The following is a 14,144-nucleotide window of genomic DNA, read 5'->3' on the forward strand; positions in this document are numbered from 1 at the left end:
TACTAACTAGTAGTTCAATAAAAACAAAAAAAAAATCGATTTTTTTTTTAAAATCTAAAAATTAACAACCCTGGTCAATAGTACTTTTTCTGCGTTCACGACCATATGGCTCGGGGCTATTCCTACTCCTTCATACGCTCAGAGTATCCCAAGGAAAGTGCATTCGTAATTGTGTTCATAATTAAAGGTTCACCCCTACTTTGGAGGCAAAAGAAATACTTGGAAATGTAAGTATGATATTCACAATGAGCGCAAAAATATAGAACAATGTTTGTAACAAAAATGTCTCCGTTCCGATGAGTTTGTCCACGTTTTGAGCGAATTCTACTTGGCATAGTACTCCCTAGGAGGATATAGCAGTGAAGGAGTCTTCGACTGCTTGTTCTTAGAGCTCAGGTTTCGGTCTTTCGGATGGCAGATTCGTGCATGCGCATCTAGTTATCTTGGTTACGCGTGACCACGCAAATCCCAATACAAACAAGATGGTCTAGCCCATAATTAAGCCACATCGTTTACGTACTCTCGCTATCCCAACTACAATAAATATACTTCTAGTGAAATATCCCCTAATATACCGGTCTTGGCAAAGAGAATCAAATATCGCCAACGCCCGTTACTAAATTACTAATACTACTACTACTACCACTACTACTCAGGTAAAACTATTAATCCCATCGATACCTTGTAGCTAAGAAGAAACTAAAAAGATTTCTAAAGCGCGCTTCTAGAATTCTTGCCCGCTCGGACTTTCTTTTAAAATTCTAATCGATTTGAGGAGAAATACACGTAAATTCTAATAATAAACACCATTCTACATATAACGTCGGTATTTACTTGCTTTTGCTTCTTAAAAATCCCCCTCCATTTCTTTGAATTTTGAAATCGGGGATCGGGATGATTGATGGCGTGAAACCCTTATTGCCCACGGGTGACCGGAATTTTAAAGGGAGTATTAAACCTTCCATTTAAATTAAGGCAATACCATAGTCCTCTCTCTCTCGCTTTAAATATATCGAGGAAACGTAAAACACAATTCTCAATGTTTAACTTTGCTAGTACAAATAAATCCAATGCTTAAACTAACAATTATAATTCCCTTCCTTTTAAAATACACGAACGAAATATATCACCTCACCCCAATTCTCTCCCATTCACTCTCCCTTCAATGACGACCGAAAAATTTTATACTGTCTAAGGCAGTTCTCTTTCACGACGCCCCCACCACCACCACCACCAACAGGCCAGGACCCACATCGTAGATGTTCATCATACGATGTGGCTAAAAATAGCGGGTTATTCATGCTAGCTTAGGCCTTAGAAGCAAAGCCGCCTATATTACGTGTTCACTGCACATGCAGTGATATTTTTAGCCACATCGTTTGATGTACTGTACATGTACCTAGTAGTACAGTCCAGGACAAAAGTTTCTGGACATTTTCATTTGGCTGCCATTTTGTTCATAATTGAGCTAGAGTAACAAAATAGGACTTTCTAAATAGGTTTACTTCTCAAAATTATTTTAAAATTACAAATGGCACTGTGGCGCTAATAGGGCATTAGCCATAGCTGAAATAGTAAAGCCCCCCGATAATGACGTTACGATATAATGCTTCAAATGGATCAGCAATGCTATCGTTGCACGCGTCTTGTCATGTAGAATCCAAAACGGTTTTCAAATTGTCAATCGGTTCAGACAATCAAAAGTTATGACAAAAAACGTGACGTTAAAAACATTGGGAAATAAGCCTAATTAATATTTATTTCATCTATATCAACTTAGCTCAGTAGTAAAACATTACGATCAGAAAAACAGGATGTTCAAGCCATAGCATAGTTTTACTCTGAAATTATAGAAATGAGGTTTTAAGAATTACGTTCAGTAATGTGGCGATTTATTAGTTAATTGCCAGTAGGGTCTCGAGATTAAAAGGACAATAGGGTTCCAACTTAGAAATAAAATTTTTGGAAGGCGCTTTGGAAAGTAGAAATTTTGGATTTGTGTGCAGGATAGTGTTAAGTCTGTGAATTTGGAATAATAAGCAAGTTTTGATTCCTAAAGTGGAAAATTTTCGACATTAAAAATTTTGCAAATATTCCATAATGCGCGAAGTTTGCGTTTTGGGTTGAATTCTTTCTAAAGTAAATGTTTTAAGCTCTTTAAGAAAAAACATTTTGTGTAGCTTCCGGGTGGGTAGGTTTTCGATGATTAATGTTTTTGTGTCTTTTCGGTAAATAATGTTTGGGTGTCTTTTCGGTATAAAAATGCTTGGTTGGATTTTGTTAGGAAATGTTTTGAGTGCTCGGAGAATAAATATCGAGGCAGAACTTCAGTTTGCAGAATAGGTGACGTGTCTACCATGGAAATGTAGCGGAGAATCGAGAATGAAGATTCAACATGACATGCATAAGAGAAAAATGTTACAAGGACAAATTCTTCAAGAAGGATGCGAATGTTAATTCTCATTGTGTAATGGATGTTAATCTCCGAAGATGATGGTTTGAATTATAGTATTTAAATTAAAAAGACTATTCACTAGTTCTAATGACACGAAAATAATTATATTCGAATACTTCTTTTTCCTGAAAGTTTAATTTTTCCACCACTTTTGAAATTAGACAACTATCTCTTTAAATTTTAGAATGCCATATATTTTTTGTTGAATCTAACGTTAATTATAGAATGTTGTATTTAAAAAAGTAGTCTTCAAATAATGAATGAAATGGATTTTTAATGTGTATATAAAAAACTATAGAAGGAGTTCATTGGAATTTACACAGTCATCATCATCATCAGAATAATAATAGGGGCTGGGCTTCATGAAACGAGAAAAAAGTACCTTAAATTGTATTTTATTTCCGAGTAGGTAGGCTGCCTTGTTTTTTAAGCTTGCAGCATGGCAATCACTTAATTCATCAGCCACGCCAAAGTGTATAATCACGGTAAACAAGTACCTGCCTACGTTGGAGATGATATTACGATTTACGTTTATTCACTAATGAAAATATTCAGGAATTTTATCATGAATGTTTGCAAAAATTTAATCATGAATATTTTTGAAAATTTGATCATTAATATTTTTAAGAATCTCATCGTGAATATTTTCAAGAATTTAATCATGAAAATTTAAAAAAATCAATCATGATAACTAAGAAAAAATCTATCATGAATATTTCGAAAAATCCATCTTGAATATTTGAAAAAACATTCTTCATGAATATATAGAGAAAAAATACATCATGAATATTTTCAAATTATAACGAATGGTTTTATAGATGTTAAGCCTAAAAGTGTCTGACTTTCCTAGATGTCCTTAAGACTTCAATTGAAATTCCCAATGTAATAAAAACTCGATGTCTTAGATTAGTGGTGTCTTTGAAATTTGAGTAACAAATGGTATACAGTGTGGGAAAGATCAGAGTAACACCTACCTTTGTGGAAAACCCCCTAAAGCCCTGACGGACTACTTCACTGTAGTACATTTTCGAGCTCGTATACAGGGTGTGACATGTGTCATTGTATGCAAATGAGAACGTGCTACAAGTATCATAGTGAATATCGTTTAATGAGACGCACTTTGAAACGTTAAAGACCTACGATTAAGCTTAGGAACAAAGGCATCACACTACAAACCCATCAGCGTAAATGTTCGATGTGAAATGTCGCCTCATCAGAAAAAAGAACCTTTCTTAAGAACAATGGATCGGCTTCAATTAGCTTGCGCATGGTAAGACAGAAGTCTTGACGTCTTAGGCAGTCGTCGTCCGTTAAGGCTTGATGGAGGTGGATATGATAGGGCCGGTAGTGATGCCGATGTAAAATGGCAAGAACGGTTGAATGGCTTAGACCAACCTCTTCTCCGACCGCTCTACTACTAGTATGAGGATTGGCTTCAAAACGTGCTAGAATATCGACTTCCCTATCATGATTACCAATTATACGGTCTCTTCTACGTTGACGGTCTTGCACGACGAAACTCCCGAAATCTCGTAGGTTGTCTCTAATGTTCGTGAAGGTTCTTCGAACCGGCCTTCGTCGGTGTGGGAAGCGTTCGGCATAAAGCAATGCCGTTTGTTGAACGTTACCGGGACATTCATCCAAAATAAACATCATGTCCAATTTTTCTCGGTTGGAGTAGGCTGCCATTCGTCTACGACACAGGACTTACAACGTTTATACGAACTAAGCTGCTAGTAACGACGAGTACGTTTGATTGAATATTGTGCCGAATTCTCAGTGCCGCGGATAATTCTGACCTTCGTAACCTCGTATGGATTCCTTATCTAAGTAGGCCAAAGCATAAGGTGAACCCTTATGCTAGAAAACGCAGAGAATGGACAATCGTCTTGAAGAGTGCCTACACCACGACGGTAGGTACATCGAAAACATTTACGCTGATGGGTTTACCAAACAGCCTTTTAATTTGTATTGTGACGCCTTAGTTCCTAAGCTTAATCGTAGGTCTTTAACGTTTCAAAGTGCGTATCATTAAACGATATTCACTATGATACCAGTTGCACGTTCTCATTTGCATACAATGACACGTGTCACACCCTGTATACGAGCTCGAAAGTGTACTGCAGTGAAGTAGTCCGTCAGGGGTTTTGAGGGTTTTCCACAAAGGTAGGTGTTACTCTGATCTTTTCCACACTGTATAGGGCATAGACCATGGGTTTGAATTATTGGTCTTCCAGTACTAATTTCTGTATTGGTATACTTACGACGGTTTATTTACTTATACAAAAACGCGATATAGGATTGATTGACGTATAAACAGCTGGTAGTGTGTTCAAAACTTGTTCAATATCTCGATTTACATATTAGAACTGAAAAATAGCTTTTAGGTTTTATCGATTCACATGGGTATAGGGACTAAACACTTCGAAGACAAAAAACCCCAGGCATAATCTCCCATTACTGAAATTGTACAAAATCCTCGGTTGTTAACCCTATCCGAGAAAAGTGAAAAAACCCCGATAATTACACCCATCATAGAAAAAATACAATATAAATATAATCCGAAACACTTCAGCAATCCGGTAGTGCAATAGATCAGGCGTTGGACTATTTCTAATTAATTCGTTGACTTTTATTCATTTCAAGGGAAAAAATAAGTTCAACCACTGAAAGAACACTTGTGGGAGTTTTAGAATTACTCATACCATTCACGGGGTCTCTGGAAACTCTTTGCCAAATTTGAACCTTCTGTTTTGGATAAAGAATGCGCGCGAGGAAATTTGTTTTCACGCTCTAGGATAGGCAACTCTCCTATCTCCGACAGCAGCTTATTCTGTATATACTCTATTTTCAGCTTCGGTTGTCAGCACGCGCAAAGCTAGGTCTCTATGTTATGTAGGTTTGTGCGTGCTGACAAGAGACGAAGAAAAAAAAGGATTATAAATATCCGCCAGATTTTTATCTCAAATGCACAGACCTCTAGGCTTTAGTTTCAAATACGTGCATAGTCGTATGTAATCAATTGGTGGGTCCTTCAAACATTAACAAGGAACGTTGTGCTATTAAAAATAGCGAAAATTATTTCTTGAGATTCCCAAAAGATTTAGAAACGTAATAAATATTTATAATACTAACTCTAACATCCTTCTCTAATAGTCTAAATTAGTATTACTTGAAATTTTATAAGTCACTGGCTCGACTATGAAGTCGACACTCGACAGTTGTCAAATCTAAGATTCTAAACTTAACTTTATATTTAAAAAATGCTCCTTACTTCAGATTATAAACTTCTGCCATACAATACTAAATTTACAAGTGCCATTCTTAAACATTTCTATACAACCCCTTCCCCTTTGTATAAATTAACAAGTTGGGAAAACCAAAATATTACCTCTCCGTGTCAAGAAGATTATGTAAACTTAAGTATCCAATGAAAACGTTATTATGTTTCTGAGTTGGGGTTTCCCATTTTTGTTGTTGTTTTGAAAAATATATCGCAATGCACGGGCCTTGATAGATATAGGAGGCAATGAATGAAATATATCACAATGCACGGGCCTTGATAGATATAGGAGGCAATGAATGAAATATATCACAATGCACGGGCCTTGATGGATATAGGAGGCAATGAAGGAAATATATCGCATGCACGGGCCTTGGTAGATATAGGAGGCAATGATAATCCCTCTTTGCACGAGAGGTTTATCTTTAATATTTAAATAAATATAATTATTTTTAATTATTTTAATCTTCAATAATTAACATTAATAATATTTAAATCGTTTAAAATAAAGTTATACCTATTATCTTCTCAAACTTTGCTAATATTGACGTTTAAAGTGAAGGGTACCCCTCTTGCCCGCTTTTTTCAAATTTGGGGTATATATACGATTCGTTTCCATTATAATAGTAAGGAAAAAGCGCAATTGCGAAAACCTTTGGTGGCGATCCCACCTTAGGGAGGCTAGACGTTTCTCGTAACCCTAGCTGATCGCCGTGTATATCCTAAAACCAAACGATGATAATGGAGTAGAAGCCAATGATACAGATTGGTGTCTATGTGGAATAGACGGAAGACCAGTGGATGGTGGTGTTAGAAGCCAGTGTAAGTGCAGACTGTTGTCAATGTGGGATTGACAAACAACAAAAGATGGTGGTGATTAGAAGCCAGTAAGAACAGACTGGTGTCCGTGTGGGATGGACAAAGACCAAAAGATGGTGGTGTGAGAACTCAAGTAGAGGAGCCATTTCCGTGACTGTGAAAGCAGTTCGGAAATGGCGAACACGTTTGCTCCGATACGCAAACTGCGAACGCGGTCACGTGGGTGTAACAACGGACAGACAGACAGACAGACACACAGACACACACACAGACACGGCCATTACAGAACCTCTCCTGGACTACGTCACACGGAGAGGTAAAAAGCATATCTAGCTACGTAAATAACCATCCCTTATAATCCCTTTCGACCTCTGACATTTTACAAACACACGTGCAAAACAAGTTCAAGTACCTTAACTTTTTTCACCTTTGACCTCACCTGTAAAATCTATAAAAACGCGCCTCTCCCATTATTTCGGTAGCAGAACTTTTTGGTCACTCTCGCTAAGACACCATACTCTCGCTCTAGGTTAAGCCTCGCTTATAGGCTAACCTCTCTTTCGCTTTGGCTACGCTCTGCGTTAGGACTTGAAATTCAAAACAGTCCTAACCAGGCTACGGCCTTCGAAAGTTTCAGACCCTCGCGTCTTTAGTTTTTTTAGTTAAATTCCCCCGACCCTCGTGTCCGTTAACTTAGTCGTTTGTTTTTGCATTTATCAGTTTTTGTTTAATAAAACTCAAGTTAATTTTTATTGATTTAAATCGCTTCGCTTTTTTATCGCTTTAACGAAACCCATAACGCGTCCACTAATTTACGAACCAGCCTACCAAAAACCTTTAGATTTCAGTAACCGCTTCCACATTTTGGTACCGACCAACCCGGGATAATTAGTAACGCGTTCGCCACTCCGCTTTAATCGCTGAAAATACGCTTTCGTGAGTATGAGTAAAAACTTTAAAATAACTACGCTGTAATCGCTTAAATTACGCTTTCGTGAACCGAACTCTAACTTATTTCGTGAGTAAAAACTTTAAAACTTAAAAACAATGGATGAATTTACGCGCCTAAAATCCAAACGTACGGAAACCAAGCAATCCGCGTCTCGCGCTAAAAACAGTTTAGAAACCGAGTTAGGAAAGCCTAATCCCGATTACGCCGCTATAGAAGGGTACCTCGCTATCCTTAAAACAAAAGAAATTAGCCTCGTTAACATAAATGAGGCAATGGAGCCTCTTTTTACCACCGCGCTTGAGATGGAAAAAGACCAGCAAACATCACAGGACTATATCGATGACCTCATTATAACCCAATCACGAGGACGACGCGCTCTCGAGGTCCACAATCAAGCCGCTACCGCTATAGCAGCTGCCGCTAGCCTCGCCGCGAGCTCCCCGACGAACAGCACCCTAATCACCACGCCGACCGGGTCGCAAACACCAGCCGGCAACGGGCAGCAGACCCCGTTGACCGGACCTCCATCGCCTACCGGTAGCGGCACGCCGATACCGCCGCCCGGAATTCTAACGCTCACCGGGAGCGGAACCCCAAGCCAACCGAGTGCCGGCCAGATGACTGCCGCGCCACCGAATACCGCTCCAGCCATAAGACTGCCAAAATTAGAAATCCGACGATTCTCGGGAGAAATCAACGATTGGCAGAACTTCTGGGCGCATTATGGATGCTCTATTCATAATAACCCGACTCTCTCAAAACCGGAGAAATTCAGTTACCTCATTTCGTATTTAGAAGGCCTCGCTCTAGACGCAGTAAACGGTTTATCGCTATCAGACGCAAACTACGATTACGCAATCTCCGAACTAATAAGAAGATTTGGCCGTAAACAAATGCTAGTTTCAGAGTACATGCACAACCTACTCTGCCTACCAGCTGTAAAAAAGTCCAGCGACTTGGCTGGTCTACGGAAACTCTACGACACGTGTATGTTGCAGATAAGAAGCCTGGAAAACGTACAGGTCATTGACCAAACTTACGGGAGCCTGCTTTGTCCAATCATTACACAACGACTCCCGGAAGACATTACGCTAGCATTCAGCCGAGAACACGACGCAGTTGGCCAATTACGAATTGCCGACTTAATGAACTTTCTACAAAAAGAAATCTCAAGCAGGGAAAGCGCCTCCGTCTTAACGCGTTCGACCGCTCAAAACTTAAATCGGAGATCCGCCGAACCTGATCGCAGACCCCCCGAAAGACCGTCGCAACCGCGGGACTTTAGTCGATACGATAGCCGAAGGCCAAGGCCTCCGTTCGGGGCTGCCGCGCTAACCGTGAATACCGGAAATAAATCCTGCCTCTACTGCGGAAAAAGTGATCACACCACTACGCAGTGTACCGAACTATCGATTCAAGACAAAAAAGCCCTACTTAGCCAAAAAAAGCGCTGCTTTATTTGTCTTCGGGACCAACATCAAGCTCGCGAGTGCACCTCCAGATTTCGCACGTGTAAGAAATGTGGAGGACGTCATCACTCAAGTATCTGTGATCGAACCGAGACGCGTATCGCGAATAACCCTCCCCAAAACCCGCCAATCGAAAGTGGAGTATCGCAGATGACAGCCGTTGTCACTAAAAAAAAGACTGAAGCCGTGTTCCTGCAAACCGCTTTAGCAGAAGCCAGCCGCCCAGGTGAAACCGACCATAAATCAGTCAGATGCCTACTCGACACCGGTAGCCACGTGACATTTATCAAAGAATCCGTATCTCGAGAACTTGGACTACAGATTCTATCCGAAGAATTCCTAGAAACCAACAGTTTCGGAAGCCAGACGTCAGAGAGAGCCCTGAGACGAAAGGTGCAACTAGAACTGAGAAGCCGCCACAATCCCGAGAAAAGCGTTCTCATTCAAGCCTACGAAACACCGACGATCTGTGGGTCAGTTTTCGCCGTACCTGGTGCCGAGCTCGCTACCGAATTCCAGAAGCGAAATCTCCTCATGGCAGACCTGACCACGGTAGAAGTTGGACATAATAACCAACATTCGATCGACGTACTTATAGGCGCGGATTATTTATGGGCTGTCGCAAGCGGAAGAAGCCAACGGTTCGGGCCTACTCTTACCGCGCTAGAAACCATCTTTGGTTGGACACTCCAAGGCCCAGCTACGGTAGCCGCACGTGACATAGGAGTAAACGCGATCTCTATCATGCTTGTCAACACGATCGCGCCTCAAGAGGAAGAAGCCATCTCAACCCAACTTCGCGCCTTTTGGGAACTGGAATCTTTCGGTATACGCGAAAACGACGAAGATAAAGATTTGGGAAGCAAAACGCTTGAAAGGTTCGCTAAATCCACGGTTTTCGAAAACGGCCGCTACGCTGTCGCGTTACCCTTCAAACCGAGCAACCTAAAATTAGGTGACAACTACGCTATTGCCGCTAAACGCACCTCGAACCTAATTTTAAAGCTTCGCAAAAATCCCGTTGATTTTATCGAATATAATCAAATTATAAAAGATCAAATCTCCACCGGCGTTGTCGAGAAAGTCGATCCGTTCGCGAAAACAATCGGGCCGCTATATTATCTACCGCACCGCTCCGTAGTCAGAGAAGCCAGTACGACCACCAGAACCCGTATCGTATATGATGCATCTTCGCACGCGCCAAATGTTTCGAGCCTCAACGCTTGCCTCGAAGCTGGCCCCAGTCTCAATCCGGAGCTATACGATATTCTTATTCGCTTTCGTGAGAAAAGAATAGCCTTCACCGCTGACGTAACCAAGGCATTCCTGCAAATCGAAATTCAAGAACAAGACAGAGATGCCCTACGATTCTTATGGGTTGACGTCGACAGCCCATTCGGAAGCCACGCGCTACAAACATACAGAATGACACGCGTCCCCTTCGGCGCTACTTCTAGTCCGTTTCTCTTGGCAGCCACCCTACGCCTGCACGCTAAAAAATATCTCGAAGTCTACCCGGAAGCAAGCTCAATTTTAGACGACTCTATGTACGTCGATGACTTGGCTTCAAACGCTGACACTGACCGAGAAGCCCTGCGCTTAACTTCAGAAGTGGAGAAAATCATGCTAGACGCTGGCATGAAGCTAACCAAGTGGCAAACTAACTCAACTAAGCTAAGAGAGGTACTGGCCAAGAAAAATCCCGCAGCTAAACCAGCCAATCATCAAACGTCCTTCGCACCATCCAAAGTCCTTGGGCTTACATGGGACAGCTCAGAAGACGTTCTAACCTTCGAGATTAAAGACCTTTTGAAGTTTATCCAGAGCCGAGATAACACTAAAAGATGGGTACTGAAGTCAGTCGCTAAAATCTTCGACCCACTTGGCTTCCTCGCTCCCTTCGCAGTACGAGCCAAACTTATCTTCCAACAACTCTGGGAACAAGGTTTGTCCTGGGACGACCCCCTGCCTGACGACGTAGCTGAATCATTTGAAGCCTGGTGCTGCGAACTTAAAGATCTCACCGCTATTAAAATACCCCGCCACTACTACCAGGGAACCGCCGAAATCGCCGCCGACAGTATCGAACTTCACTGCTTTTCGGACGCAAGCCCTAAAGCGTACGCCGCCGTAGCATACTTCAGCTACCGGAGCAAGGAAGGACAATTCGCGTCAACCTTAATCACGGCAAAATCTCGAGTAGCCCCGCTAAAAAGACTAACGCTTCCCCGACTCGAGCTGATGGGAGCTCTTCTCGCCGCCAAACTAGTCAATCACTTGCTGACCGTTCTGAAAATCAAGCCGAAGAAAATTCACATGTGGAGCGACTCAAAGATAACCCTAGGCTGGATCAAAGGATCCGCTGACAGATGGAAGCCGTTCATAGCTAACCGCGTGAGTGAGATACAAACTATTTCTAACCCTATGAATTGGAATCATTGCAAAGGCACGGACAACCCTGCCGACCTTCCTACACGCGGACGGAAAGTAATTGACCTCGCGAAAGACCCTTTCTGGTGGCATGGCCCTATCTGGCTTCGAGAAAACGCGCCGAATCAGAACGAAAACCTGTCCACCGAAGTCAATTTCGAGGACGTTCAAGAAGAATTAAGAAGTACTTCGCTTACAATGACGATAACGACCCCGCCTAAAGAGTCCCTTATCAACATCAACGCTTTCAATTCGCTGAAAAACCTATACCGTCTCACTGCATGGCTTCTACGTTTTCCTCATAACCTTCGCTTCAAGGATCAACGACGTACGGGAGAGCTAACCGCCGACGAAATTCGCCTTGCCGAAATCTATTGGGTCCGCACTACCCAAAAGGAGCAGTTCCCGGAAGAAGTACAATGCCTCGTCAACGGACAATCTATCGCTAAGGACTCTAAGGTCCTGACTCTACATCCACACCTGGATAATCACGGTCTCCTACGCATTGGAGGTCGACTAAAAGGCAGCGAGCTCTCACACGCTGAACGTCAGCCATGGCTTCTCGCTCATAACCACCCATTTACGGAACTTCTTGTCAAAAACGCCCATGAGAAAGTCATGCACGCCGGCGTTGTCATAACAACAGTGTCGCTACGCGAAAAGTTTTGGATCATCAAGTCGCGCAGTTTCGTGAGTTCCATTCTTAAAAATTGCAACGTCTGCAAATATTTTCGCGTAAAACCCTCGGACGCAGTAATGGCCCCCTTGCCAGAGTTTCGTACGACCCAAACGCCCGCTTTCGAGAACTGTGGATTGGACTTCGCCGGTCCTCTCTACACGCGAGACAATGTAAAATGCTACGTCGCTCTATTCACTTGTGCCGTTACAAGAGCGGTGCACCTCGAACTTGTATCTGACCAGTCCACAGATACCTTTCTCCTCGCTTTCAGGAGATTCGTCTCGCGTCGCGGAATAGTAAAACATGTCTACTCAGACAACGCTAAAACTTTTAAACGCGCCAAAACTGATCTCAGTGATCTGTGGAAAAACGTGGACAGTCCGGAAGTCGCTCGCTATTTCGGAAACCACCAAATCGCTTGGACCTTCATTGCCGACCGCGCCGCGTGGTGGGGCGGCTTTTGGGAAAGACTTGTCGGATCGGTTAAAAACGCGCTTCGCAAAACTATCGGTCGCGCTAAGCTATCTTTTGAAGAGATAGCAACGACACTAACAGAAGCCGAGGCCGCAATCAATTCTCGACCCATCACTTTCGTTTCGGAGGATCCGCAAAAGCCAGCACCTCTGACGCCAAATCACCTCCTACTCGGAGACCGGATGGTCGGTCTACCGTCCAGAACCTACCCCAAGATGGCCGATACCCCAGTCAACAGGAAAGACCTGACACGCCGCTTAAAATATCGCCAAACGATAGCAAATGGCTTCTGGAAGAGATGGAGGTCCGAGTATCTCTTACAACTAAGGACAGCACACCATAGAACGAACAATCAGCCCACTACACCGCTTAAAGCTGGAGACGTCGTTCTAATTGGAGAGGACAAAATGCCTCGCCTCTCTTGGAAATTAGGAGTCGTGGACGAAACCTTCATGGGCCGCGACGGCCACATACGATCCTGTATGGTGAGAATGCCTGACGGCACAAAACTACGAAGACCTATACAACTTCTGTACAATCTTGAACTCTAAGTGAAACGCGAATCGCTTTAATGAACATTTTAATTGAACTCTTAGTTCAATCGGGGGGAGCATGTCAAATCTAAGATTCTAAACTTAACTTTATATTTAAAAAATGCTCCTTACTTCAGATTATAAACTTCTGCCATACAATACTAAATTTACAAGTGCCATTCTTAAACATTTCTATACAACCCCTTCCCCTTTGTATAAATTAAAAAGCATATCTAGCTACGTAAATAACCATCCCTTATAATCCCTTTCGACCTCTGACATTTTACAAACACACGTGCAAAACAAGTTCAAGTACCTTAACTTTTTTCACCTTTGACCTCACCTGTAAAATCTATAAAAACGCGCCTCTCCCATTATTTCGGTAGCAGAACTTTTTGGTCACTCTCGCTAAGACACCATACTCTCGCTCTAGGTTAAGCCTCGCTTATAGGCTAACCTCTCTTTCGCTTTGGCTACGCTCTGCGTTAGGACTTGAAATTCAAAACAGTCCTAACCAGGCTACGGCCTTCGAAAGTTTCAGACCCTCGCGTCTTTAGTTTTTTTAGTTAAATTCCCCCGACCCTCGTGTCCGTTAACTTAGTCGTTTGTTTTTGCATTTATCAGTTTTTGTTTAATAAAACTCAAGTTATTTTTTATTGATTTAAATCGCTTCGCTTTTTTATCGCTTTAACGAAACCCATAACGCGTCCACTAATTTACGAACCAGCCTACCAAAAACCTTTAGATTTCAGTAACCGCTTCCACAACAGTCGAGGCACTTCAACTTATTGAAGCCTACTAGAATTTCCGCCCATACATTTGAGCTAAAACTCGCGTATATTTTAACTCCAGAGAATTATTATTTTCATCGTCTGTTGTCATCACGCACAAAGCTACGTTACATAGAGACCCAGCTTTGCGCGTGCTGACAACCCAAGCTGAATCAGATTATACAGAATAAGCTGTCGTCAGAAATAGGGGAGTTGCCTATCCTATAGCGTCAAAACAAATTTCCTCACGCGAATTCTTTATCCATGCTCCTATGGTACC

General features: G+C 42.1%; 1 protein-coding gene across 1 annotated transcript; it reads left to right on the forward strand.

Annotated features, from left to right (window-relative positions):
• The first annotated feature begins 7,604 nt into the window (after window positions 1-7,604).
• LOC149613093 (uncharacterized) lies at window positions 7,605-13,112 on the forward strand. The gene has a single exon (XM_089858050.1). The coding sequence runs from the start codon at window positions 7,605-7,607 to the stop codon at window positions 13,110-13,112; it is 5,508 nt and encodes a 1,835-aa protein (XP_089714176.1).
• Window positions 13,113-14,144: the final 1,032 nt, after the last annotated feature.

This window comes from Phalangium opilio, unplaced genomic scaffold, assembly GCF_054372755.1.
Source record: "Phalangium opilio isolate 3A_F unplaced genomic scaffold, DU_Popi_V2 ptg000230l_1, whole genome shotgun sequence".
In the NCBI taxonomy this organism is placed as follows: domain Eukaryota; kingdom Metazoa; phylum Arthropoda; class Arachnida; order Opiliones; family Phalangiidae; genus Phalangium; species Phalangium opilio.